The sequence below is a fragment of the Thalassophryne amazonica genome, chromosome 4 (assembly GCF_902500255.1).
Source record: "Thalassophryne amazonica chromosome 4, fThaAma1.1, whole genome shotgun sequence".
Lineage (NCBI taxonomy): Eukaryota > Metazoa > Chordata > Actinopteri > Batrachoidiformes > Batrachoididae > Thalassophryne > Thalassophryne amazonica.
Genome location: NC_047106.1, coordinates 1,885,683 through 1,910,856, shown reverse-complemented (window position 1 = coordinate 1,910,856; position 25,174 = coordinate 1,885,683). Strand labels below are relative to the sequence as shown.

Below are 25,174 nucleotides of genomic sequence, written 5' to 3'. Positions count from 1 at the left end.
GATCTGATGACCAGCTGGATTGGATTTTGTGCATCAATGGAACGTGTGGACAGTTTGGATCCAGTGGGAGCTGCCTGGTGTGCACGATTCTGTCACCGCTGCACTCTCGTAAAATACAACGCACTGATTATGTTGGAAAGATGTTTCCTGTGGTGTGACAAAACCTCTGCCACCCAGTCTACACTACTGGTGTCAAGTGCCTGACTCCGCCTCCTATGTCACATGTGGTGACTAATGGACACAAAGCAAGAGACTTGGGGCCCATGACAAAGAACAACTATGCAAGTGTCCACATGGCAGCACCTCCCCTGATGGACAACATTTGAATATGTTACTGAGAACATACGATGAAGAAATAGGAAAGCTAAACTACAAACCCCCCACTTAACTGATATGATTAGAAGAACTCACAAAAGGAAAAGAGAAAATCAGCAACAGATACCACATGAGTTAGGCCACAACACAAACAGGTGTAGGATGATTTCGGTAAACCCAGCCAGTTCATATCAAAGTAGAAATGGGCAGATGTTACCTTACAACAGGCAATAGTCACTGACAGTTCATCAAATAGTGGATTTAAAACCCACAACTGAGGGCCTGGTAGCAACAGAAATGTTACGACGGAAAACTTCTTGTAATGCACCAACTTTTACCCCAAAATGCCAACTTCAGAAGATGAGTAATCAGTTCTATAGTGGACACTGTGTTCTCAGTGGTCCCAGAGCCACACTGTGTTTGAACAGATGTCCTGACGCTTGCTGGTACATCAACACATGCTTAGCAATTTTCAGGGTTCTACTACATCCAGATCCTTGTATCGATGTGCACTCACCTATGTAGAACAGCAGGCAGTGGTGGGCACAGTTCCACTAACAGCTAATTATCGAAGCTAACGTTCTCATTATCAGATTAGCTTTTCAGATCATTTTGAAAAGCATCAGCGGACTAATTATCTTCTGATAAATTTAGACTGCTAACATATTTTTGCAAGCGTGAACAAACCTTAACAGTTAACTGTTTTGTAGTAGATGTGCAGTTCTATCCTCTGCAAACAGAGGAGAACTAGTTCCAGGAGAAAATGCTCTATGCTCTGCAGACGAGGGAGAACTGGTCACAGAAAAGGAAAAAAGCTCATTTCGTTTCATTTCATTTATTTGTTTATTTGACAGGGACAATGAGCAATCAAGCAACGTCTGCGACTGATGCAATGCACAAAGAGTTTATAGCTTCAACTAATTCACAACTCTTGTCCCTAGTTAGGCCTTTCTACAAATTACATGATTCATAATTTAACAAATTACATGATTCATAATTCTAAAATTTAATTAACCTCATTCATCATTTCATTCGATCCACCTTCTCCTGTAAAATTCTCTCATATTTCCACACTTACCAACACACATCCATAATTTACAAAACATTAAGAACTGAATTTCTGTGTCTTAACCCACTTTTTTTTACTCACAGTATAATATCTGCACATGGGGGCAACATTGGTGACTTTTAAGCCAAAACCTGAGCCTGGAGGTGAACATCCTAAACTCAGATATGTTCTTGAGCTCAAGCGGCAGTGAGTTCCACAACTTTATGCTTTTAGAAGAAAAGGCAGACTGACCAGATGAAGTCCTACACTGTGGAATGTTCTAATTCTTGTTGATAGAACCTCTGGTGACTCTACCTCCATCTGGTCTCTGAGGAAATGAACTGAGCGGCTCAGATGCTGGATTATTAATCCATTTAAATAACAGTTTGAGGAGGCACAGACTACCAAAGCTTTCAAAGCTCAGCACTCTGTACTTCTCAAGAATACTACAGTGATGGTAACGAATTGGCTTTTTATCCATAATTTTTATTGTTTGATTGTACAATGAAGCCATGTGCTCGGTGAGGCTTCAGTGTGTGCAGCGGTGGTGTCCCCGCGTCTCCACTCATGCCAGGTCTCACCTGCTCCACAGAGCTAGCCTGCTGACGTTGTTGGTCCGGGATTGAAATGTATATCCCCGGCCAAAAGCAAAAGCACCATTAATACTTTGGATGTATGCACTCGGCCCTGCTGAGATGCTACCTTGTTAGCTTTACTCCTACTGCTCCTTTGCCAAAATGTGGACCAGAGTGAGCACAATGTGCTGTGCCCATAGCCAAACATGTAGAGCTTAGTCTGCTCACCTTGTGTCAAGTCAGCCAAGGTACCTTCATGTGATGAAAAATTATTTTTCTAAGCACAACACAATAGAAAAAGTAAAATGCAGAGGGCTTGGGTGGGGCCCAATGAACCACTCCTGCCCTTAGCAACCATGTTGGAACTCCACATTTTCTATCACTTCTCACTTTTGACCCCATACTGGCTCACCTACGATATCATCCAAGTCATCCAGAGACATGCAGTTTTAACTTATGGTTAAAATTTTAACCAAACTAAGCCCTAGAGCTGATTTAACCAAAATCACATACCCATACATTATGATTTATTTCTCAGCTTGTACAAGGTCAATTGTTGTGGCTGGCGTGCCTGGCTGGCTTTTGTGTGTCTTTTGTTTCTGTCTTTTGGTTTTCCTCCCAGGTGGTGCGCATTTGGGACTGAGTGGCTGTGTAGCTGGGTTTATCAGGACCTCACCCTGATCACCTGAGGCTGATCACCTGCGGCTCGTCAGGACTCACAGCTGTGGTGCATCTACATGGATTGGAACATGGTGGCATTTAAGACTGGAGTACACAGTGTGTATTTGCCAGAGACTCAACCTTGTGACCAGACGGGTGAGATCGTCGTCTCTAGAGCCATCTCCCATCAGTGGATGCAGAGAACGTCCAGGTTTGATGCATGGTCTGTGAAAGAGGAGGGGGTGAGGTCTCACGCTCGTCAGCACACTTCCTGAGGTACGTTTGGTTTTGTGACTAACATTTATACAGTCAGTAAATGTGGTGTCCCTCACACCTTATTATATTGAGCTGTATGTTAGTCGTTTAAATCAGCTTCCACTGCAGTGGAGTTTTGTGAACGGGGTGTTCTATGCCTGCAGGGTGGGAAGCTGATTTGCAATTAAGCCAGGAAGTGTTTGCTGTTTGTACACCTTTGAGTGGTCTCTCTGTGTGTTGAGTGTGGACTCACATAATGATTTCTTCTTTCACAGACTCGGTTTGTCGCGGCCACCTGGGGGGTGTCGGCGGGGTCCTTGGGTCCGAACAGTTTTCTGGCTCCGGACCGTTAGCGCTGCTGGGAGCGCACCGCAATCCACCACGCCAGACCGCGCACTCTTTTGTTGTTTTCGTATCACTTCACTGTTATGTTTATTAAACTCTGTTATCCTTTGTACCGTGCTCTGCTTATTTCATACTGGGTCCTTCAAACGTTGGTCGGTTCTCCGGGCTGCGTCCGACACATAACATCAATAATGCAAAAGTTTGGATCAGCTAAAAAACAGGTCCTAGGGGATGTTGTGGATGCAAAAAAAATTGGAAGTAAATAATACTTGGTAGGAGTAAATTAGTTTTTTTTTGTTTTTTTTTGTTTTTTTTCCAGAAAATGAATTCCGACTTATGTCTTTTTTTGCTTGGCATTTCAGCTGTGGTTAGTTGATATGTGATTGAAGTAGATACTTTTGCAGAGGAGACTTCGCTTGACATTTTGATGTATAATAAGTGTATGTTGGTGTCAGCATTGGTTAGTGAGTGTTCAAATGTTCCAAAACAGGGCAAGTCCCCAAATTTGGGTGCTCTAGGGTTTAAGAGGTTAAATTAACATCACTTCGTAAGTTTTATAAAATGAAAATATCAGATATATGTTTTAGTTTTAAAGTATTGCACTAATTTTGAAGGTTTCAGTGTGGACATGGTGTGTGTGCAGTGCATTCTGGGTACCGTAAAAGTTCACGACAGGAGAAATGCATTTGAGATGCTCTGATCTGGCTCCACACAGACAACAGCGTTAAACTCTTTGTATATTGTGCCTAAAACTCTCATGAATATATTCTCTGGGTTCATACAACCCCTGGCAAAAATTATGGAATCACCGGCCTCGGAGGATGTTCATTCAGTTGTGTAATTTTGTAGAAAAAAAGAAGATCACAGACATGACACAAAACTAAAGTCATTTCAAATGGCAACTTTCTGGCTTTAAGAAACACTATAGGAAATCAGGAAAAATAGTTGTGGCAGTCAGTAACGGTTACTTTTTTAGACCAAGCAGAGGAAAAAAATATGGAATCACTCAATTCTGAGGAAAAAATTATGGAATCATGAAAAACAAAAGAACGCTCCAACACATCACTAGTATTTTGTTGCACCACCTCTGGCTTTTATAACAGCTTGCAGTCTCTGAGGCATGGACTTAATGAGTGACAAACAGTACTCTTCATCAATCTGGCTCCAACTTTCTCTGATTGCTGTTGCCAGATCAGCTTTGCAGGTTGGAGCCTTGTCATGGACCATTTTCTTCAACTTCCACCAAAGATTTTCAATTGGATTAAGATACGGACTATTTGCAGGCCATGACATTGACCCTATGTGTCTTTTTGCAAGGAATGTTTTCACAGTTTTTGCTCTATGGCAAGATGCATTATCATCTTGAAAAATGATTTCATCATCCCCAAACATCCTTTCAATTGATGGGATAAGAAAAGTGTCCAAAATATCAACGTAAACTTGTGCATTTATTGATGATGTAATGACAGCCATCTCCCCAGTGCCTTTACCTGACATGCAGCCCCATATCATCAATGACTGTGGACATTTACATGTTCTCTTCAGGCAGTCATCTTTATAAATCTCATTGGAACGGCACCAAACAAAAGTTCCAGCATCATCACCTTGCCCAATACAGATTTGAGATTCGTCACTGAATATGACTTTCATCCAGTCATCCACAGTCCACGATTGCTTTTCCTTAGCCCATTGTAAGCTTGTTATTTTCTGTTTAGGTGTTAATGATGGCTTTTGTTTAGCTTTTCTGTATGTAAATCCCATTTCCTTTAGGCGGTTTCTTACAGTTTGGTCACAGACGTTGACTCCAGTTTCCTCCCATTCGTTCCTCATTTGTTTTGTTGTACATTTTCGATTTTTGAGACATATTGCTTTAAGTTTTCTGTCTTGACGCTTTGATGTCTTCCTTGGTCTACCAGTATGTTTGCCTTTAACAACCTTCCCATGTTGTTTGTATTTGGTCCAGAGTTTAGACACAGCTGACTGTGAACATCTTTTGCAACACTACGTGACGATTTACTCTCTTTTAAGAGTTTGATAATCCTCTCCTTTGTTTCACTTGACATCGCTCATGTTGGAGCCATGATTCATGTCAGGCCACTTGGTGCAACAGCTCTCCAAGGTGTGATTACTCCTTTTTAGATGCAGACTAACAAGCAGATCTGATTTGATGTAGGTGTTAGTTTTGGGGATGAAAATTTATAGGGTGATTCCATAATTTATTCCTCAGAATTGAGTGAGTCCATATTTTTTTCCTCTGCTTGGTCTAAAAAAGTAACCGTTACTGACTGCCACAATTTGTTTTTTCTTGATTTCTTATAGTGTTTCTTAAAGCCAGAAAGTTGCCATTTGAAATGACTTTAGTTTTGTGTCATGTCTGTGATCTGCTTTTTTTCTACAAAATTAAACAACTGAATGAACATCCTCCGAGGCCGGTGATTCCATAATTTTTGCCAGGGGTTGTAGATGTAGTTATTGTGTTTATGTAAAAATGCCAGAAGAAACTCAGGTTGCTTCTCCATTACTTTCAACTGGAATCACTGTGAGCTGCAATCGCTTCCTGTTTGCTCTTTAACGTCCTGTTTATGTCAAACACTGTTTGTCCTCTTTGTTCCAGAGTAATATAAGATGATTAAAATTTGGTTTGCGTTTATTAAATTCCACGCATCTTAAATGTAGCAGACAGGGATTATTTATTTGGAATATTTGTTTTAGCAAGTTTTCAGGGTCTCTACTGCCATCTCCTGGCCAGTAGTGTTCATGGCAGTATTCGCTCTAAGCATTGAGCTATCCCATAATCCTTTGCGTGCCAGAGAGTTGCTGCAGCAGATGAAAAGCAGAAAAATGTACATTTTGGTTGTATAATGTTGATTTACATTTGTTGTCATGTGTTTTCGCTCTGTGTTGTTTAAACCGCAGCAACTCTCTGGTGCGCAAAGGATTATGTGTTAGGGTCTGAGAGTCTGGGCGCTAGTAGATGGTAGTGTTCTATTTATTTTTACCCCGGTTATATCAGATGGTTGTCTAATCACAACTCGACTTTTGACTTTTGCAAATGGCTTTTTTTTTTTGGTTACAAATAAAAAAAATGGCACATTTTACAAAAGCACATTTATATGTAAACACCAACACATGTCACATTAACGTGTTGGTTTTTACATAGAATGAATGAGTCAATCAATCACTGTTAGCGGAGGCTCATTTTACCCATAATCCCTTTGGCATCTGTCTGTTTGTTACAAAACTTCAGAATTAGTGCATTATTTAAAATTAAAAGATATGTGTTATATTTTAACTTTGTACAAATGACAGAATTGGCATTAATGGAGTTATTCTATCTGGATTAATTTGATTTATAAATGAAACCCATAAATCAAAACTGCTTTATTTTCCAAGACCTCTGCCTCACGGTGACACTGTTACATGCTGTTAAGGAATAATGATGTTTTGTGTGTGTAGAGTTGAGCTTAGCTCCTCTCAACTGCTTCAATGCTGCAAGATACAGTAGATGTGACAGAATGCGTAAAGGGGTTCAAATATATCTTAGTGGTAGGTGATAGTTTACTAGGAGGGTAGAAGCAGTTCAACAAAGGGACCAGACACAAACTAGTGGCCAAAGTTTTGTGCTGAGAGGTTTTTTTCACAATGTGGGTTGCCAGAGATGATTATTTCAGAGAATGGACCTTCCTTTGTAACTGATACAATAGCAATTGCTTTAATTGCTTTTGTTAGGAATCAAACAAATATTTGGATGGGTGTACCACCCACAATCACAGGGCACTGTGGAGAGAGCAACTGGTACACTGAAAGCCAAAATTTACAGACATTGTAGCAGATGGTCAATGCAAATATTAATAGGGAAGATGCTTTGCCTTTAGTTTTGTGTGTGTGTGCACACAAACTAACCGACTAACACTTCTAAGCACTAATGGGGAGACCGATGCCAGTCCCTTATTTTAGGGGACCATATGAAGGTCCACCACTTGTATAATGTGAATGAGAACTAATCTGCTATCAGTGCTATTTGATATGAGGACACAAGGCTGTGCTTCAGAAGGTCAAAGTATATCCCAAAGCAATGGAGGTAAGTTGAACCATTAGACTGGGTCTACATTAAGGTATCTAAACAGAAGTGAGATCAACCAAGACGAAAGGGACTCTTTAAGGTGATCCTAGCTACCCCAACTGCACCGAACGTACAGGGTAAGAGAATCTGATTCCATCTAAACTGTTGCTGCAGAGCACGTGGTTCAGGAAAGACAAGTACTCCAGAAAGGGACGGCTAAGCCTCTCTAATTGCTGGAAACTAGCCAGCTGCAAGAACACCAAGGAGAGAGACGATCACAAAGATGGGCTAAAAGACAGAGAAGTGAAAGTACAGAAGGATAAACAAGTAGTACAGATGGAGAAAGTGTGTTAAATACAGAAGGAGGAGAGTGTGTTAGAGCCAGGAGAAGGTACTGCAGCTGGAATGGTTCCTCCAAAAGTTAACTGGTATAATGTGTTTGACTGGACAACAAAATAGCGGGAAAGATCTAAGGATCAGTAGATGGATGGTTTTAAATTTTGGTAATAGGGGGAGCAGGATTAGTGGTTGTGGTTTGATGAGGTTTAGAGTAAAACAGCAGGCACTGACATTAATCTTTTTAGTGTACTTGTCCATAGGACAAGTAACCCTGGTGGTTTACTTGTCCTATAGGAAAAGCTGGTTGTCTGGACAAGCGAGTGCCGCAGGCGCGAGTTGTGTGAATCGTGCCAAAGGCACGTGATACACGCGCCAATGGTGTGTGTCACCTAGGGGTGTCTGGGGGCATGCTACTGTGGAAGTACTGAAACTACACTTTTTCATAAATTGCTTCTCTCCTGTGTGGGTGGTAACATTCCAATTTCAATGGTTTTAGATGCATTGAAAGCAAGAATAATAGACAAAAAATTACACTTATGTTGTAATATCAAAGTTCTTTTTTGTATTTTTCTGTCTATGTTAAGAAAATAAATGACATTGAAAAGTTTAAAAACACATTAATGCTTGATGGACATAACATTTGCTCTCTTCTTTACAAATGACACACTGCACCTTAATCCAGTCAGACAGGCAGAGTTTTTGTGTTTTCATGTTGACAGTTTGCTTTTTTTTTTTTTTTTTCAACATTTTTGAGTGGAATTGCATACTTATTAAAAAAAAAAAACCAATATAACCCCTAATTGTCTTGTTTGAACAAGAGCTAAATCTGGACTGATTTGATTTTCAAATCAGAATCAAATTTATTGCCAAGTAAGTTCTCACATACAAGTAACTTGATCTGGTGTCATTGGTGCAGAAACAACAATAATAAAAAGAAAATGAAAAAAAAAATTCTGGAAGAAGTAAAGGAGTAAATCTGCTCTTTTAAAGATGAATCCTGGATAAAAAAAAACCTTTCTGAATCAGTATTTCACACTTTACTGTTTCACTGAGGCTAACTCAGCCACATGGCGTGTACTACATTCCGAGTGCCGGTCCCAAGCCCGGATAAATGAGGAGGGTTGCGTCAGGAAGGGCATCCGGCGTAAAACAAGCCAACCCAACTATGCAGACTCAGAATCGAATTCCCATACCGGATCGGTCGCGGCCCGGGTTAACAACGTCCGCCACTGGTGCTATTGCCCAACAGGGTGCCGGTGGAAATTGGGCTACTGCTGGGCGAAGACGACGAAGAAGAGGAGGAAAACGTTGCCACGAACAGCGGGAGAAGAAGAAAACTAGAAGGGTGGAAGTGAGAGTGGGGACTTTGAATGTTGGTAGTATGACTGGTAAAGGGAGAGAGCTGGCTGATATGATGGAGAGGAGAAAGGTAGACATATTGTGTGTGCAAGAGACCAAGTGGAAGGGAAGTAAGAGCAGGAGCATCGGCGGTGGGTACACGTTGTTGTACCATGGTGAGGACAGGAAGAGAAATGGTGTTGGGGTCATTTTAAAGGAAGAGTATGTTAAAAGTGTGTTGGAGGTTAAGCGAGTGTCTGACAGGGTGATGAGTGTGAAGTTGGAAATTGAAGGGGTGATGATGAATATCATCAGTGCATATGCCCCAGAGGTAGGTTGTGAGATGAAGGAGACAGAAGATTTCTGGAGTGTGTTAGATGAGGTGGTGGAGAGTGTGCCCAAGCATGAAAGAGTGGTGATAGGAGCAGACTTCAATGGGCATGTTGGTGAAGGGAACAGAGGTGATGAGGAAGTAATGGGTAGATATGGTATCAAGGATAGGAATGGGGAAGGACAGATGGTAGTTGATTTTGCAAAAAGGATGGAAATAGCTGTGGTGAATACCTACTTTAAGAAAAGGGAGGAGCACAGGGTAACATATAAGAGTGGAGGAAGGTGCACACAGGTGGACTACATTCTTTATAGGAGATGCAAGCTAAAAGAAATCACAGACTGTAAGGTGGTAGCAGGAGAGAGTGTCACTAGACAGCATAGGATGGTTGTTTGTAGGATGACTTTAGAGGTAAAGAAGAAGAAGAGAGTGAGAGCTCAACAAAGGATCAGATGGTGGAAGCTGAAGGAGGAAGACAGTTGTGTGAAATTTAGCGAGCAGGTGAGAGAAGCACTAGTTGGAGGGGAAGCAATTTTGGACAACTGGAAAAGTACTGCAGATGTGGTAAGGGAGACAGCTAGGGCAGTGCTGGGTATGACATCTGGACAGTGGAAGGAAGACAAGGAGACTTGGTGGTGGAATGAAGAGGTCCAGGAAAGCATAAGGAGAAAGAGGTTGGCGAAAACGTTTTGGGATAGTCGGAGAGATGAAGAAAGTAGACTGGAGTACAAGGAGATGTGGCGTAAGGTGAGAAGAGAAGTGGCAAAAGCAAAGGAAAAGGCATATTGCGAGCTGTACAAGAAGTTGAATAGTAAGGAAGGAGAAAAGGACTTGTACCGATTGGCCAGACAAAGGGACAGAGCTGGAAAGGATGTGCAGCAGGTTAGGGTGGTAAAAGATGCACATGGTAATGTGCTGACAAGTGAGGAGTGTGTGCTGAGAAGGTGGAGGGAATATTTTGAAGAGTTGATGAATAAAGAAAATGAGTGAGAGAAAAGGCTGGATGATGTGGTGAGAGTAAATCAGGAAGTACAAGAGATTAGCAAGGAAGAAGTGAGGGCTGCTATGAAGAGGATGAAGAGTGGAAAGGCAGTTGGTCCAGATGACATTCCAATGGAGGCAAGGAAATGTCTAGGAGAGATGGCAGTAGAGTTTCTAACCAGATTGTTTAATAAAATCTTGGAAAGTGAGAGGATGCCTGAGGAGTGGAGACGAAGTGTGCTGGTTCCTATTTTCAAGAACAAGGGTGATGTGCAGAGCTGCAGTAACTACAGAGGCATAAAGCTGATCAGCCACAGCATGAAGTTATGGGAAAGAGTAGTAGAAGCTAGGCTTAGAAAACAGGTGAAGATCTATGAGCAGCAATATGGTTTCATGCCGAGAAAGAGCACTACAGATGCAATGTTTGCTCTGAGAATACTGTTGGAAAAGTACAGAGAAGGACAGAAAGAGTTACATTATTGTATGTTTTGTATTGTATTGTATTGTAGCAGGAGAGAGCATATCTCAGCCGTGTTGGCCTCTCTTCATTGGCTTCCTGTTAATTCTAGAATAGAATAGAATTCTTCTTCTTACTTATAAGGTTTTGAATAATCAGGTCCCATCTTATCTTAGGGACCTCGTAGTACCATATTACCCCATTAGAGCGCTTCGCTCTCAGACTGCGGGCTTACTTGTAGTTCCTAGGGTTTGTAAGAGTAGAATGGGAGGCAGAGCCTTCAGCTTTCAGGCTCCTCTCCTGTGGAACCAGCTCCCAATTCAGATCAGGGAGACAGATACCCTCTCTACTTTTAAGATTAGGCTTAAAACTTTCCTTTTCGCTAAGGCTTATAGTTAGGGCTGGATCGGGTGACCCTGGACCATCCCTTGGTTATGCTGCTTTAGACGTAGATTGTGGGGGGTTCCCATGATGCACTGTTTCTTTCTCTTTTTGCTCCGTATGCATCACTCTGCATTTAATCATTAGTGATCAATCTCTGCCCCCCTTCACGGCATGTCTTTTTCCTGGTTTTTTCCCTCAGCCCCAACCAGTCTCAGCAGAAGACTGCCCCTCCCTGAGCCTGGTTCTGCTGGAGGTTTCTTCCTGTTAAAAGGGAGTTTTTCCTTCCCACTGTTGCCAAGTGCTTGCTCATAGGGGGTCGTTTTGACCGTTGGGGTTTTTCATAATTATTGTATGGCCTTGCCTTACAATATGGAGCGCCTTGGGGCAACTGTTTGTTGTGATTTGGCGCTATATAAGAAAAAAGTTGATTGATTGATTGATATGTTTGTGGACTTAGAAAAAACTTATGATAGGGTGCCAAGAGAAGAGTTGTGGCATTGTATGAGGATGTCTGGAGTGGCAGAGAAGTATGTTAGGGTAGTGCAGGACATGTACAAGAATAGTGTTACACCGGTGAGATGTGCAGTCGGAATGACAGACTCATTCAAGGTGGAGGTGGGATTACACCAAGGATCAGCTCTGAGTCCTTTCTTGTTCGCAGTGGTGATGGACAGGTTGACAGATGAGATCAGACAGGAGTCCCCATGGACTATGATGTTTGCAGATGACATTGTGATCTGTAGTGAGAGTAGAGAGCAAGTTGAGTCTAGTCTGGAGAAGTGGAGATATGCTTTGGAGAGAAGGGGAATGAAAGTCAGTAGAAGCAAGACTGAGTACATGTGTGTGAATGAGAGGGAGCCCAGTGGAATAGTGCAGTTACAAGGAGTAGAAGTGGTGAAAGTAGATGAGTTTAAATATTTGGGGTCAACTGTTCAAAGTAATGGAGAGTGTGGTAGAGAGGTGAAGAAGAGAGTGCAGGCAGGGTGGAGTGGGTGGAGAAAGGTGGCAGGAGTGATTTGTGACCGAAGAATATCAGCAAGAGTGAAGGGGAAAGTTTACAAAACAGTAGTGAGACCAGCTATGTTGTATGGTTTCGAGACGGTGGCACTAACAAAAAGACAGGAGGCAGAGCTGGAGGTGGCAGAGCTGAAGATGTTGAGATTCTCTTTGGGAGTGACAAGAATGGACAAGATTAGGAATGAACATATCAGAGGGACAGCTCAGGTGGGACGGTTTGGAGACAAAGTCAGAGAGGTGAGATTGAGATGGTTTGGACATGTGCAGAGGAGGGACCCAGGGTATATAGGGAGAAGGATGCTGAGGATGGAGCCACCAGGCAGGAGGAGAAGAGGGAGACCAAAGAGGAGGTTCATGGATGTGCTGAGAGAGGACATGCAGGTGGTTGGTGTGACAGAGGAAGATACAGAGGACAGGGTGAGATGGAAACGGTTGATCTGCTGTGGCGACCCCTAACGGGAACAGCCGAAAGACAAAGAAGAAGACTGTTTCACTGAGGCTGTGTGCTGAAGAGGATCGTTTATTAAAATTGCTTCGCTGCAGGTTTGTTATTAAAGGAGAAAATGTTATTACCATCAAGTAAAGTATGCAGTGATGTCAAAGATTCAGACGCATCAGTGTCCACCAGAACCACCCACATTAGTGACAGACATCAAGAACCTCCTCCCAAAAAAGAAAACCTTATCTAAAGTATATAAGTTAATATGTGTGGACACTGTCTTACATTTACCCAGTTTAAATGGGGGGGCTTCCTCCTGACCTCTGACCCTGACCACTGGACACAGATCTGTAAAAACACACTTTCAATGACAAAAAACACCAACTTACAACTCATCCGATACAAAGTTCTTCATAGAACACACATCACACAGTATAAAATGTATAAATTGGGCTTCTCAGACTCTGATGTTTGTTCACAGTGTGAACTAAACACCACTGATACCTATTATCAAGTCCTGTGGCTCTGCTCACCTGTCCAGTGTTTTTGGTCAAAAGTCACTGAAAAACTGTCCTCTATCTTGGGATACAGAATTCCCTTATCTCCTAATTTATGTTTACTTGGAGACACGACAATTATTGAACTGCCAACTAAACAATCTAAAACTATACTTGTAGCACTGACTATTGCCAAAAAAACAATATTGCTGAAATAGAAAAATAAACAATCAATCAATATTAACCACTGGTCAAACCTCCTTATCGAATATATATCAATGGAAAAAAATAGCCACTTCATCAAAAAACCAAGTACCAAAATTTAATGAAACATGGTCCTTCTTTATCAACTCATTAAATTTGAATTTGGAGGGCTAATAAAATAAATAATAAAATTCTCTTTTTTTTTGCCTGTTAGTGAATGCCACTTTTGCACCTGTACTGTATTAATATTAGATTATGATATGTTCCTATTATTGTTGGCCTACTGACTTTTCTCTCTCTTGTGCGGCTGATCCAGGTTACAGTTCCTTGGGGTACTCTTGTTGTCAGAGACTGATACTGTATGTGTTTTCTTTTCTTGAATATGATTGAATTGGTGTAGGAGAGAGATTGTGTCTTTAGAGTGGCTGGCCCCTTGGGCGTGGCGGGGCTGTGTGGCCTGGCCGTGTGTGGATGGTTTGGTGTCCGGGTGTTGGGTCCTGGGCTTGCTGGGAGATTTGGGGTTGGGGGTAGGGCTTGGGGGGGTTTTGCTTCCCAGTGCTGCTGGTTGGCGCCACGGGCTTCCGGGGGGGTTGGGTCAGGTGCTGGCCCGCACTCCCTTCGGCTGCTCCCTTGCGGGGTGTGGGTGCACCTCTGTGCTTGGGGGGGCTAGGCTGGGCGGCTGGCCGGCCTGCCGGTGGGGGCCTGGGTGCCGCGCAACGGGGCTTCTGGTCCTATTGTCGGTGGGGGGAATCTGCTCTACCGTTGGTGGGTTGGGGTCCGGTGCCTGGGCGGGGGGTGGTGCCTCTCCCCAGGGCTCGGGTGTGCATGCCCCCCCGTGCCCTGGCCTCTCCCTCCAGGTTTGTGGGGTCTGCCTGTCTCCTCGGCTGCCCGTGCCACTCCGGGGTCACATCCTACACCTTCCCTGGTTTGGGGACCTCCGGGCGTGGTGGCACGTCCATCTGCGGCTCCCTGGCCTCCGGTGCTCCTCCGGGACTGCCTGCCTCCCCCCGTCCCGTGGTTTCCCTGGCACCTCCGCCGGATCTGGGATTGGGCTGGGGGCCCGATGGGGCCGGTGTGGGTTGGGTCCTCCCCTGCCGTGCCTCTCCCTCTGCCTGCTGCTTGGGGTTGGGCCTCACGTGTCACACCCTTTTAATGCACTTCACCAGGTTAGCACCTGCACGCACATCATATTGGGTTGTAAATAGCACATTGTAGGGTTCACATGATTTGCGGTAGGGTGTTGGGGATGGGTTTGCAGGGCAGTCTGTGGTGCAGTTGTGCGCTGCAGCCTTCCACTGCGATCTCCATCCGCCACCCCTGCCTTGCAATTTTAATGCACACACCTTCCTTCTACACGTTTAGTAAACACCTTCACCAATTTAGAGTCAGGGTCACTAGGCGGTGGTGGGTTTGCAGGGCTGGCTGTGGAACAGCGGTGTGCCGTGGCCACCCACGGTAGTCTGCCACCTGCCGTTTCTTGCCCTGCTTTTAATGCAACACTTTATCTTTGCACATTTAGGGGGTCGTACACAGCAAGGGAGATTAATTGTAACAACTATGGTGGGGTTGGCAGGTAGGGTGAGTGTGGCATGTGGGGGTGGCCCGGGTGGCTGTGCTTGTCTGGGGTAGGGGGTCTGCCTCACCAGTTCTGCCGTGGTTCCCTGACCCTGCTCTGGGCCTGTGGGGCCCAGGGTCCTGTGGCCCATTGTGGGGGTGGGTGGTGGCGGTGGGGTGCGGGTGTTGGCACTGGGGGCCTTTTGTCTGGGGGCTGGGCCCCACCCTCATGTGGCTCGGTGGTCCCTACCTTGTGCTTTGGATTCGGTTACGGTGGTTCCTTTGCTCCCCGTCCTTGCTGCCGTTTGCTCCCACCCTCGGGGGCTGTGGCCCGGGTGGCGTGGTTCTGGGGCTCCCCCTATTTACACTCACATATACAAGATCTGCCCAGTAAAATCAAATCTTCCTGTTGGGACCAGGGGATGAAAAAATAAAATATATCTGATATGTCTGACAGTAGGGAGGGTGACGGTGGCAATGGAATGTGTAGAAACTAAATTTCACCAACTCATAACTACAGGAGAAATGATCAAATCATCTCAAGGTTGTACAGGTCGACGTCAAGTCAGAAGTCTGATGAAGGAAAGGAATGTACTGGGATGGGAGAACAATCTGTTTATCAATGGGTAAAATACTTAACCAGATAGGTTGGTTCCCAACCCTGCTAAACCTGTTAGGAAACTTTAAATTTGTCCAGGTCTCCCTTGCAAAAGAGGTCTCAATCTCAAGGGGACTAAACTAGTTAAATAAAGGTTAAATAGGATCATTTAGAAATGATATCATCCATAAGACAAACAAGCTTCACCTCGTTGAATGGTATGTTCCGGCTTTCACCACATGAAATATTCATACTATTGAACTCAGAAACATTCATTATTTGTATACCATCTCACTCTGTCCTCTGGATTCTAATTCTGATAAATGTCAATTTTTGGTCTATTATTCTTGCTTTCTCTTCTTTTTCTTTCATCTGCTCCCATTAGGGGGCACCACAGCATATTCCATCTCACCCTGTGTGTGTCTCACCCTATGTGTCTTCCTCTGTCTCACCAACCACCTGCATGTCCTCCCTCAGCACATCCATAAACCTCCTCTTTGTCCTCCCTCTTCTCCTCCTGCCTGGTGGCTCCATCCTCAGCATCCTTCTCCCTATATAACCTGGGTCCCTCCTCTGCACATGTCCAAACCATCTCAGTCTTGTAGAGGAAAAAATTGATGTTTTCCTCATGTCTGTAGGACAGGATATACCACTCAGGGTCAGCCCCCTCCTTGTTGATACAACACTTTGTGTTTCTCCAATTTATGACTAAACATTGAATCATGGCCCTGACTAGCTAAGGGCCATGCTTGTATTATTTTATTTTCTTATGGCGGAGGTCCTTAACACGGGCCTCTGAAAATGGAATGAGAATAGAGATGCACTGTGTGGCATGTTGGTGTGCGGCAGTGGTGGGCACAGCTAACCAAAAAGTTAGCTTCAATAACAGCTAATCAGCTAACTGAAAGGTTAGCTTTTATAAAGATAAACTGATAAACCACCCAAACATTTATCGGAAGCTACAACTAACTGATAACCGATAACTTTCAGTAAACTACTAACAAGCTGATTTTGAGTTTTAACACCACAATCTCTTCTGGTAGCATTAAAGGCGACGACAGACCCCAAACAATGAGTCAGCACTTCTGTCTTTGTGCACCCTGCCCCCTGCTGGAAGCTCCTGTTTACTACATAACTTGCAGCAGTGAAGCAGTTGAGAGGAGCTAAGCTCAACTCTACACACAAAACAAGCCATTATTCCTTCACCGAATACAGCCGCTGAAGTGAGGCAGAGGTCTTGGAAAATAAAGCAGTTTTGAGCTTTGGTTTTGATTTAAAATCATCAAATGAATCCAGATAGAATAACTCCATTAATGTCAATTCTGTCATTTGTACAAAGTTAAAATATAACACATATCTTTTAATTTTAAATAATGCACTAATTCTGAAGTTTTGTAACAAACACAGACAGATGCCAAAGGGATTATGCGTAAATGAGCTTCCACTTACACTGATTGGTTGACTCATTCATTCTATGTAAAAACCAACACGTTAATGTGACGTGACGTATTGGTATTTACATATGAATGTGCTTTTGTAAAATATGTCATTTTATTCATATGTAAAAAAAAAAAAAAGAAAAAAAAAGCCATTTGCAAAAGCCAAAAGTCAAGTTGTTATAACTTATTAGACAACCGTCTGATATAACTGGGGTCAAAATGCATAGAACACTGCCATCTACTGGCGCCCAGACCTAACCCATAATCCTTTGCATACCAGTTTTTTTTTGTTTTGGTTTTTGTGCGCCAGAGAGTTGCTGCGGTTTAAACAACAGAATCCACGACGACAGTTGTAGATGAACATTAGGATTATGGGATATCTCAATACTTAGGGTGAATACTGCCATGAACACTACGGGCCAGTAGATGGCAGTAGAGACAGTAGCACAAACAGGAAGCGACTCACAGTGAATCAAGAGCAGTTGTCTTATTACCAGTTCTTCTGACTGCAGAGGATAGAGCGTTTTTTCCTGAAACCAGTTCTCCTCTGTTTACAGAAAAAAAGAGCTGTTTATCAGCAACAAAACATTTAACAGGTAAGCACTAAAATCTTTGATAACAGACTTAACATAGGTTTTTAACTGTTAAAGCTTTATTTACTTCACCTGCAAAAACATGTTAGCGATCTAAAAATGATCAGACCAAAATTTATTGGAAGATAATTGGTCCGATGATGGTTTTTAAAGTTATCTGAAAAGCTAATCCGATAATGAAAACATTAGCTTTGATAATTAGTGGTTAGCAGATTAGCGGAACTGTGCCCACCACTGGTGTGCGGTGTATCTTTAAGGCAGATGGTGGGCAGTGCCAATATGGCCTTGAAAGCTCAGAGCACACACAGTGCACGTGCATACACACACCACCTGGAGTGGGGTTTTGGGTGGCGGCGTGCTGTGCGCTCGGGTGCGACTCTGTTTGGGCAACATCTACACACAAGGCTGTGTGTTTCAGTTGTCTCTTCCAGGGCAGCAGTCTGGCCCGTGTGTGCGTTTCCTTCCTGTTTGATTGGAGTGCGTGCTAACGGGCATGCGCTGTGGGCTTGGGGCTCTCTCCTGTGAGCCTGGGTTGTTACAGGACTTCGCTGTGAATTCCTCCGCAGCACTCCCCTTTGTCCTGCTGTCTGCGGGTGCCTCCACCAGCAGGCACGAGGAACCACGGTGTGCAGTGCATGTCGAGCTGCCACCTCCTATTAAAGGGGCCGTTGTATTGTTTACACTAGTTTGTCTGGTTTCCAACAACTGCATGCACACTGCTTCCCAGAAGCTTTGCACCCTTTACTGGTGCAGCTTTTGGACATGCTGAAGAAGCTGGTTTGCAGTGTTGGTTTTGTATTTTGTTCATTTCTTTTTTCCTTTCTACGTTTGTGCCTAGGTTAATTCCTTTTGCCCTTACCTTTACATATAAATGACGTCCACATGTGCCGCTCCTTCTGAACAAAAGCATTGATGACTTGGTTGTAAGTGTTCCTTATCTTCCTTCAGTTTTAAGTCTCTCTGTCTCAGTGGAGATCACTGCCAGGGGAGAAAGTCATCCTTTCTGGCTTTGAATGTGAGCGGTCGACCGCTCGTGTTTGATGAGAAAATTCTTCAGGTCACAATATCCCATCTGAGTCCAGACAGTCAGAAGTTGAAAAAAGAAGGCAGCAGAAAAGGTGTTTTCTTGCTGGACGTCCACTCAGCCAGACTTTACGTATGTCCCACTACGTTTGAAAAGAGTTGCTCTTCTGTCCTGCAGTCTTGAAATAAACCTTTTAGCTCCTTGGTCTTCCTTTAATTATTACCTTCTGCTTCGACTGAAAGTCCAGTTTTAAAAATTGTGTCAGTTTGGATATGTAATCCTCCATTCTGAAAGTAAAATAATTGGGCCGCTGCTCTTAACTTGCTAACTGTAAGTTGTAGTTTGCTGTCACTTATTCTGCAGCAGAGGAGTTGCTGCAAGAAGAATCCCTGTGATCACTAGTGCCCCCTACCATGAGCCAGGAGAACTGCATGCCTCACCTGGTGCCTTTTTTGCAGCCGTTTTCTGATCGCTCAGAACATGAAACACACATACAGCTGTTGACAAAAACACTGTACATTATGAACATCAGCTAAACTATAGAATTTAAGTTCATATAACCAAAGTGACCATTTTAATGGTGACATACAGAGAGACAGTGAGACAGGCTGGCTGCTGCCTCACGTCTCTGCTCAGTATTTGAATGGCAAAGTGTGAAAATTCAGTGATTTTGAATAAAAACATAATCTAAAACAGGTGAAGTTAAAAGGAAAAATAACTTTATAGTACAAATCACTGGATAAATATAATATATATAATTTATTTTTTCATTTTTTCTTTCCATGGTGACAGGTGAGGCACAGCCAAACCTGCCTCCTCTGACTGCACGCATTACAAGCCCCTTATGAGTAAATCCGGTGCAATGAGCCCAATGAAAGGAGTAATACAGAATACTATCACAAAGAGCTGGACAACCGCAGTAACTGCCATGCCCATCTGAATGCTAACCATTGCAAATTAGGTGTGTCCACCCACCTCTACCTGAACAATTTCAGGTCTGTGGACCTCAAAGAGTGCTGCCTTTGCAGTACTGAGCTTTCCAAGTTCCCCCAAAAGCAGTGAAAGATGGTCATGTTTACTGAGTGAAAGGATGTTCCCAGTGTCTGCCTGCATCATTTGGACATTGGCAGCACTGCGCAGTGGACAACCCCACATCACCCAGCTCGACCACCATTGCACCCACACATCCAGCCTCACATGCCAGCCTCTACGACTCATGGTGCTTGCAGGTGGTTTGTCTTTTTCCAGGGTCGATCCAAACAGCTTTCCCTAACTTCCTTCAAACTATGTGCTGTCCACTGACAGAAAGGCAGCAACAGAGTTTGTCCCACAATGTGCAAAAACATGTGCTCTTTTTCAGGGTCAAGTCTGTGTGTGTTCCAATCCTGCCACTAACCCTAATCCTAGCTACAGTTCAAATGTACTTGTTCGTCTTTTTTTTATGGCAACACCTCTCTGCGTGTTTGTTTGTCTCTGTGCTGACTGTTAATTGTGATACTCTCGATCTGTTCTTAAATTTTATACAAAGCTGTGATTTAAGCTGTTCTCAAAACAACATGCTTGGATCTTGGACCATATGAACTAATTAGCGCGAGATTGAAGGTTTGGGAGTATCTCATGCTGTTGTCCCTGAGCACTGTGTACATTGATCGTGCACACATCTTTCACCGACCGACTCGCTAAATTCTGGATTGCATGTGAACAGAGACCTCCTTTGCTGGTTTCGCTTTCCTTGGAAGATTTGGAAGAATTGGATTATCTTCCCTGGATTCGCCGGTCTGGATCATTCTCTCTGGATGGATCATGGGGCCGCGGACCTGATGGAGCCAGTCATGCTGGACGTGCTGGTTGTTTCTGATGGGCCTTATCTCCTCACCCTAAAGGAAAGTGCTTTCTTCTGTTTTTAATGGTCTCTAAATTTCTTGTGCTGTTCTGTTCAGGTTAATCCTGATTTAATCTAATTTATTTAATCTAATCTAATCTGTGCACCAGCCTCTCTTCCTATTTATGTGAAATGTCACTCATCATTGTCACCCAACTTCGAGTGAAAATTCCTGGACTGGATTACTTTGGAGCTGACCTGGGTTCAGTTTTGAGCTCATTTTGCTGCCTTCTTTCTCGGCGTGATACGGATTTATTCCCATTCGAAATGGAGATGGGGATGAATCGTTTGCTGCTGTTCTCGCTTCTCGTCGCACTCCCACGGGAATGAAAAATCCTGCCCGGTGCTTTTTGAACTGGATGCATTCTACAGGGGGATGATCATACCTGGTAGTATGGACTCAATACAGAGTGTTAGAAGTGGCATCACTCCCCTGTTCTTTACTGCTTCTTTGGATCTGTTCAGTCTAACCTGTGTCATGTGTCTTCAAGATAACTTTAATGTTAGTCCAAATGTTTTCCATGACTTTATCTTTGAAGTAAAAATTTAACATGACAAGTTCAAGAGTAATCCTCTCCAGCTAAGGTGTTTTGTTGCTTTATTACTGTTGATTTCTGGGAATATCCAGTCCAACCAGAATCTGCAACAACTTTTGACACCCCGGCTGATTTTAAATTAAGATTTGGTCTTGGTTTGTTTCATTTGAATGTTCGCAGTCTCATTGCTAAAATGGACATGGTTCACATTTGGGCACATTCAACTGATGCAGATGTCATTGTTTTATCTGAAACTTGGCTCAGCAAGTCCATTTCTGACATTGATATTCATATTGATGGTTACAACGTGTATAGGACTGACCGCCTCAAAAGAGGTGGGGGTGTTGCAATCTTCACTAAGAAGAAATTTAAGGTAAATGTACTACTTTCTAAGGCAGTAAGCAAGCAGTTTGAGTTCTTAGCACTGGCTCTTGAGGTTTCTAAATCTCTACATATAACTGTTGTTGGATGTTATAGGACACCATCAGCTGAAAGTGGAGCATTACCCTCTTTGATGCAGCTTCTAGCTGACTTGAATTCTAATGAACTAATAATCCTGGGTGATCTAAATTGGAACTGGTTGCAACCAGTATCTGATGACTGCAAATCATATTATGATTCGTTAAACTTGTTTCAGATTGTTGAAGGTGTTACAAGACCCAATATGAAAGCTCCTGACAAGTCATCTTTAATTGATCTAATAATAACAAACTTTCCACATAAATATTCTACACCTTCTATATTTGTGAATGACATCAGTGACCACTGTGTCATTGCAACTGTTAGAAATATAAAAATTTCATAAACCAAATCTTCCATCATTATCAAGTGTGATATGAAGCACTTCTCAGAACAAGGGTTCCTTCACGATCTGTTTCATTTTGACTGGGACAAAATTGGTCTTATTGCTGATGTGGAGACTGCCTGGAAATTTTTTTCTGATGGATTTACTGATATTGTTAATAAGCATGCTCCCCTCAGACATTTTAGAGTCAAAGGAAGGAACAATCCCTGGTTCACCTCTCACCTAACAGATCTGCTTCATGAGTGAAACCTTGCTTGGGCAAAAGCCAGAAAAACTCATAGCAACACTGATTGGCTGCGGTTCAGGCAGCTTCGAAACTCCTGTACTGTAGCCATCAGGAAAGCCAAAACTGATCATTTCCTCACACAATCCTCTAAAAATCTAAACAATCCTTCTAAATTTTGGAAAACTATCAAATCTTTGGATACGAACAATACTGCTGCTGAGTTGCCATCTTGCATTGTGAAGGATTCAATCCTAATTACTGATAAGGCTGAATTGTTGAATTGTTTTAATGAGCACTTCATAGCCTCTGGTTCCCTATTTGAATCTGTTAAGAGTACTCATAATTATCCTGCCACTTGCTGGTCCTGTGATCATCCCTTTTCTGTCCAGTCTTTTAGTTTCACTCCTTTCACTGTTTCTGAGGTGCATAAAGCCCTGACACTTTTAAACATCTCTAAATCAGCTGGTCCTGACAAATTAGAGCCTTATTTTTTAAACCTTGCAGCTGATTTTGTCGCTGCTCCTTTAACATATATTTTTAATCTGTCTCTTGCAACCAATGAACTCCCCAGTGTATGGAAATCTGCCTATGTTCTCCCCCTGTTCAAAGGGGGTGACCCCTTAATATTGAATAATTATCGTCCCATCTCTAAACTGTCTGTTCTAGCTAAAGTGCAAGAACAACTCATTAGTAATCAGCTCAGAGAATTTCTTAACAACAATATTTTATCTGTCCATCAGTCGGGTTTTAGGAAATCACATAGTACAACTACTGCAGCTTTAAAAGTGCTTAATGACTTAATTGACTCTCTTGACAGTAATCACCGCTGTGCAGTTCTTTTCATCGATTTATCCAAAGCCTTCGACACAGTTGATCACACGCTGCTATTACAAAGAGTTCTCAGAGTTGGACTTTCGCCACAATCTGTCAACTGGTTTGCTAACTATCTTTCACATAGGTCTCAGTGTGTACAATCAAACGGGCTCACTTCCAGTTGGCTAGAAATTACTAAGGGCGTTCCGCAGGGGTCGGTCCTCTGACCACTCCTCTTCATTCTATATATAAATAATGTTACAATGTTTCTGGTGCTAAATTTAATTTTTACGCAGATGATACTGTGTTATACACCTCAGCACCCACATTAGAATTGGCTCTATCCCAGCTGCAGACCGCTTTTAATATTGTCCAGTCAAATTTTAATGGCTTAAAACTTGTTTTAAATGCAGCCAAAACCAAATGCATGTTGTTTTCAAACTCCAAATCTAAATCACAGAATTTGCCAGTAATCACTTCTTCTCAAGGACTACAAATTGAACAAGTGTCTTTGTATAGATATCTTGGGATTTTAGTTGACGACAGTCTCTCTTTTACACCTCACATCCAGCGGCTGGCAAAGAGACTGAAAGTGAAATTAGGTTTTTACTTTAGAATCAAGTCTTGTCTGTCATTTGAGGCCAAAAAGAGATTGGTTGCATCTACTTTTATGTCTGTGTTGGATTACGGGGACATAATCTACATGAATGCTTCTGTTCAAAGTCTGCGTGTTTTAGATTCTGTCTATCATGGTGCCTTAAGGTTTGTCACCAACTTAAAATCTCTAACTCATCATTGTTTGTTGTATTCTCGTGTTGGTTGGTCAGATCTGTCTTCTCGAAGAAAAAGCCACTGGCATCTTTTAATTTACAAATGTATTTTAGGCTTGCTTCCCTCATATCTCCAGGTTTTTATCAGCACAAAAGCCGCAGGTAGTTATAGTCTGCGCTCCCAGGATCTGCTGTTGCTGTCTGTTCCTAAGGTCAGAACAGAACGGGGAAAGAAGGCTTTTAAATTCGCCGCACCCTTCACCTGGAACAATTTACAAAATGATCTGAAACTTCAGGAGCTGGTCTCTTTAAACACTTTTAAAGCACTACTACAAGACTTGGAGGCTGAAACATCAGTCTGTAGATGTTTGGACTGATGATCACATGATGCTTATTTTTAACATGTTTCTTGAGTATCAATGTATGTCTTATCCTGTTTGTCTCTTTTGTTTGTGTTAACTTTGTGTTTTTGCTGCCTGTCTTGGCCAGGACTCTCTTGGAAAAGAGATTTTCAATCTCAGTGAGCTTTTCCTGGTTAAATAAAGGTTTGATGATGATGACTTTATCATCATGTCAAAGAAACCCCAAACAAGTCGACCTCATTTTAATATAAATATTTTAAAAAAATTAAAGTTCAGGACCTTCCATACCTGCCAGGGACTCCCTCCTCGCTTCTCCAGGAACCCACCCACTATGCGGGCATTGAAGTCATCAGTTGATGCTGAGTCCCTTTCTGTCCCGTTCCACCATCTTTGGACAGACGTTATATTTTCCACCAGATGATCACTCTCTGTTGAGTTGGTCCAGTCGATGGAGTCCAACATGGCAGCATCAAGCCCCATGGAGATGTTCAGCTTAGTGGAGGTACTTGAGAGAGATCGGAAATGATAAACTGCCTCATTCTTCTGACGGCCACAGGGAAAAGTTACTGAAGAAAAAGAATAAAATGAAAAAAATTGAAGTGATACTAAGTCCCTTTGATTTCTTCCTTGTTTCACTCAGGGTCACCACAGCAGATCCAAGGTGGATCTGCATGTTGAGTTGGCACAAGCTTTACACTGGATGCCCTTCCTCACGTAAGCCCACATAACATGGAGAATGGGCAAGGGGCGTCCCAATCTTCCACACTGAAACAAAGCAAACTAATCACTTGGCGACTACTCCTGGAAAAAATAAAGTGAAGTGAATAACAATGCCAAAATAATCCGTCTTCTTGCCCGGTATGACAGTTAACAGTGCTTGTCAACTGGGCCGGCACAGTCTCTAGGCAGTATAGGCAAAAGGGGTACTGTCCATCCAGGGGGGATGCCATAAATGAAGGAAAAATAGTCAGCTTTCACAATTCTTATAAAAAATCTAGTTAATAATATTTATCTTTTAATATAAAATAAATATAAGCCCATATTGATTTAACTGCATAGCAAAGCCTGTTAAATAATGATAATCGTGATGGTGATGGTTCCTCTCCGGAAACCATCACCTTATCGGAGTGGAGAGGTTTGTGTTCCACTGTGAACCTGAGAGCGGTGTTGTCTGGAGCCTTTGTGCTCCTGGTAGGATCTCCCATGGCAAATTGGTCTCAGGAGAGAGGCCAGACTAAGAATGGTTCATAAGACACCATGACAAAACAAGGCAGAGGAAACATGACCCGGCCCGGAGGAAGCCTGGGGCCCCCATCTGGAGCCA

The 25,174-nt window shown here is 42.9% G+C and overlaps 1 protein-coding gene across 1 annotated transcript in view; it reads right to left on the bottom strand.

The window, feature by feature from the left end:
• Positions 1-25,174, bottom strand: part of LOC117509347 (coagulation factor VII) — a 146,568-nt gene that overhangs the window by 52,435 nt on the left and 68,959 nt on the right. Inside the window, exon 6 of the mRNA XM_034169017.1 lies at positions 24,139-24,416. Within this exon, the coding sequence (XP_034024908.1) occupies positions 24,139-24,416 (278 nt within the window). The remainder of the gene's footprint in view (positions 1-24,138; positions 24,417-25,174) is intronic.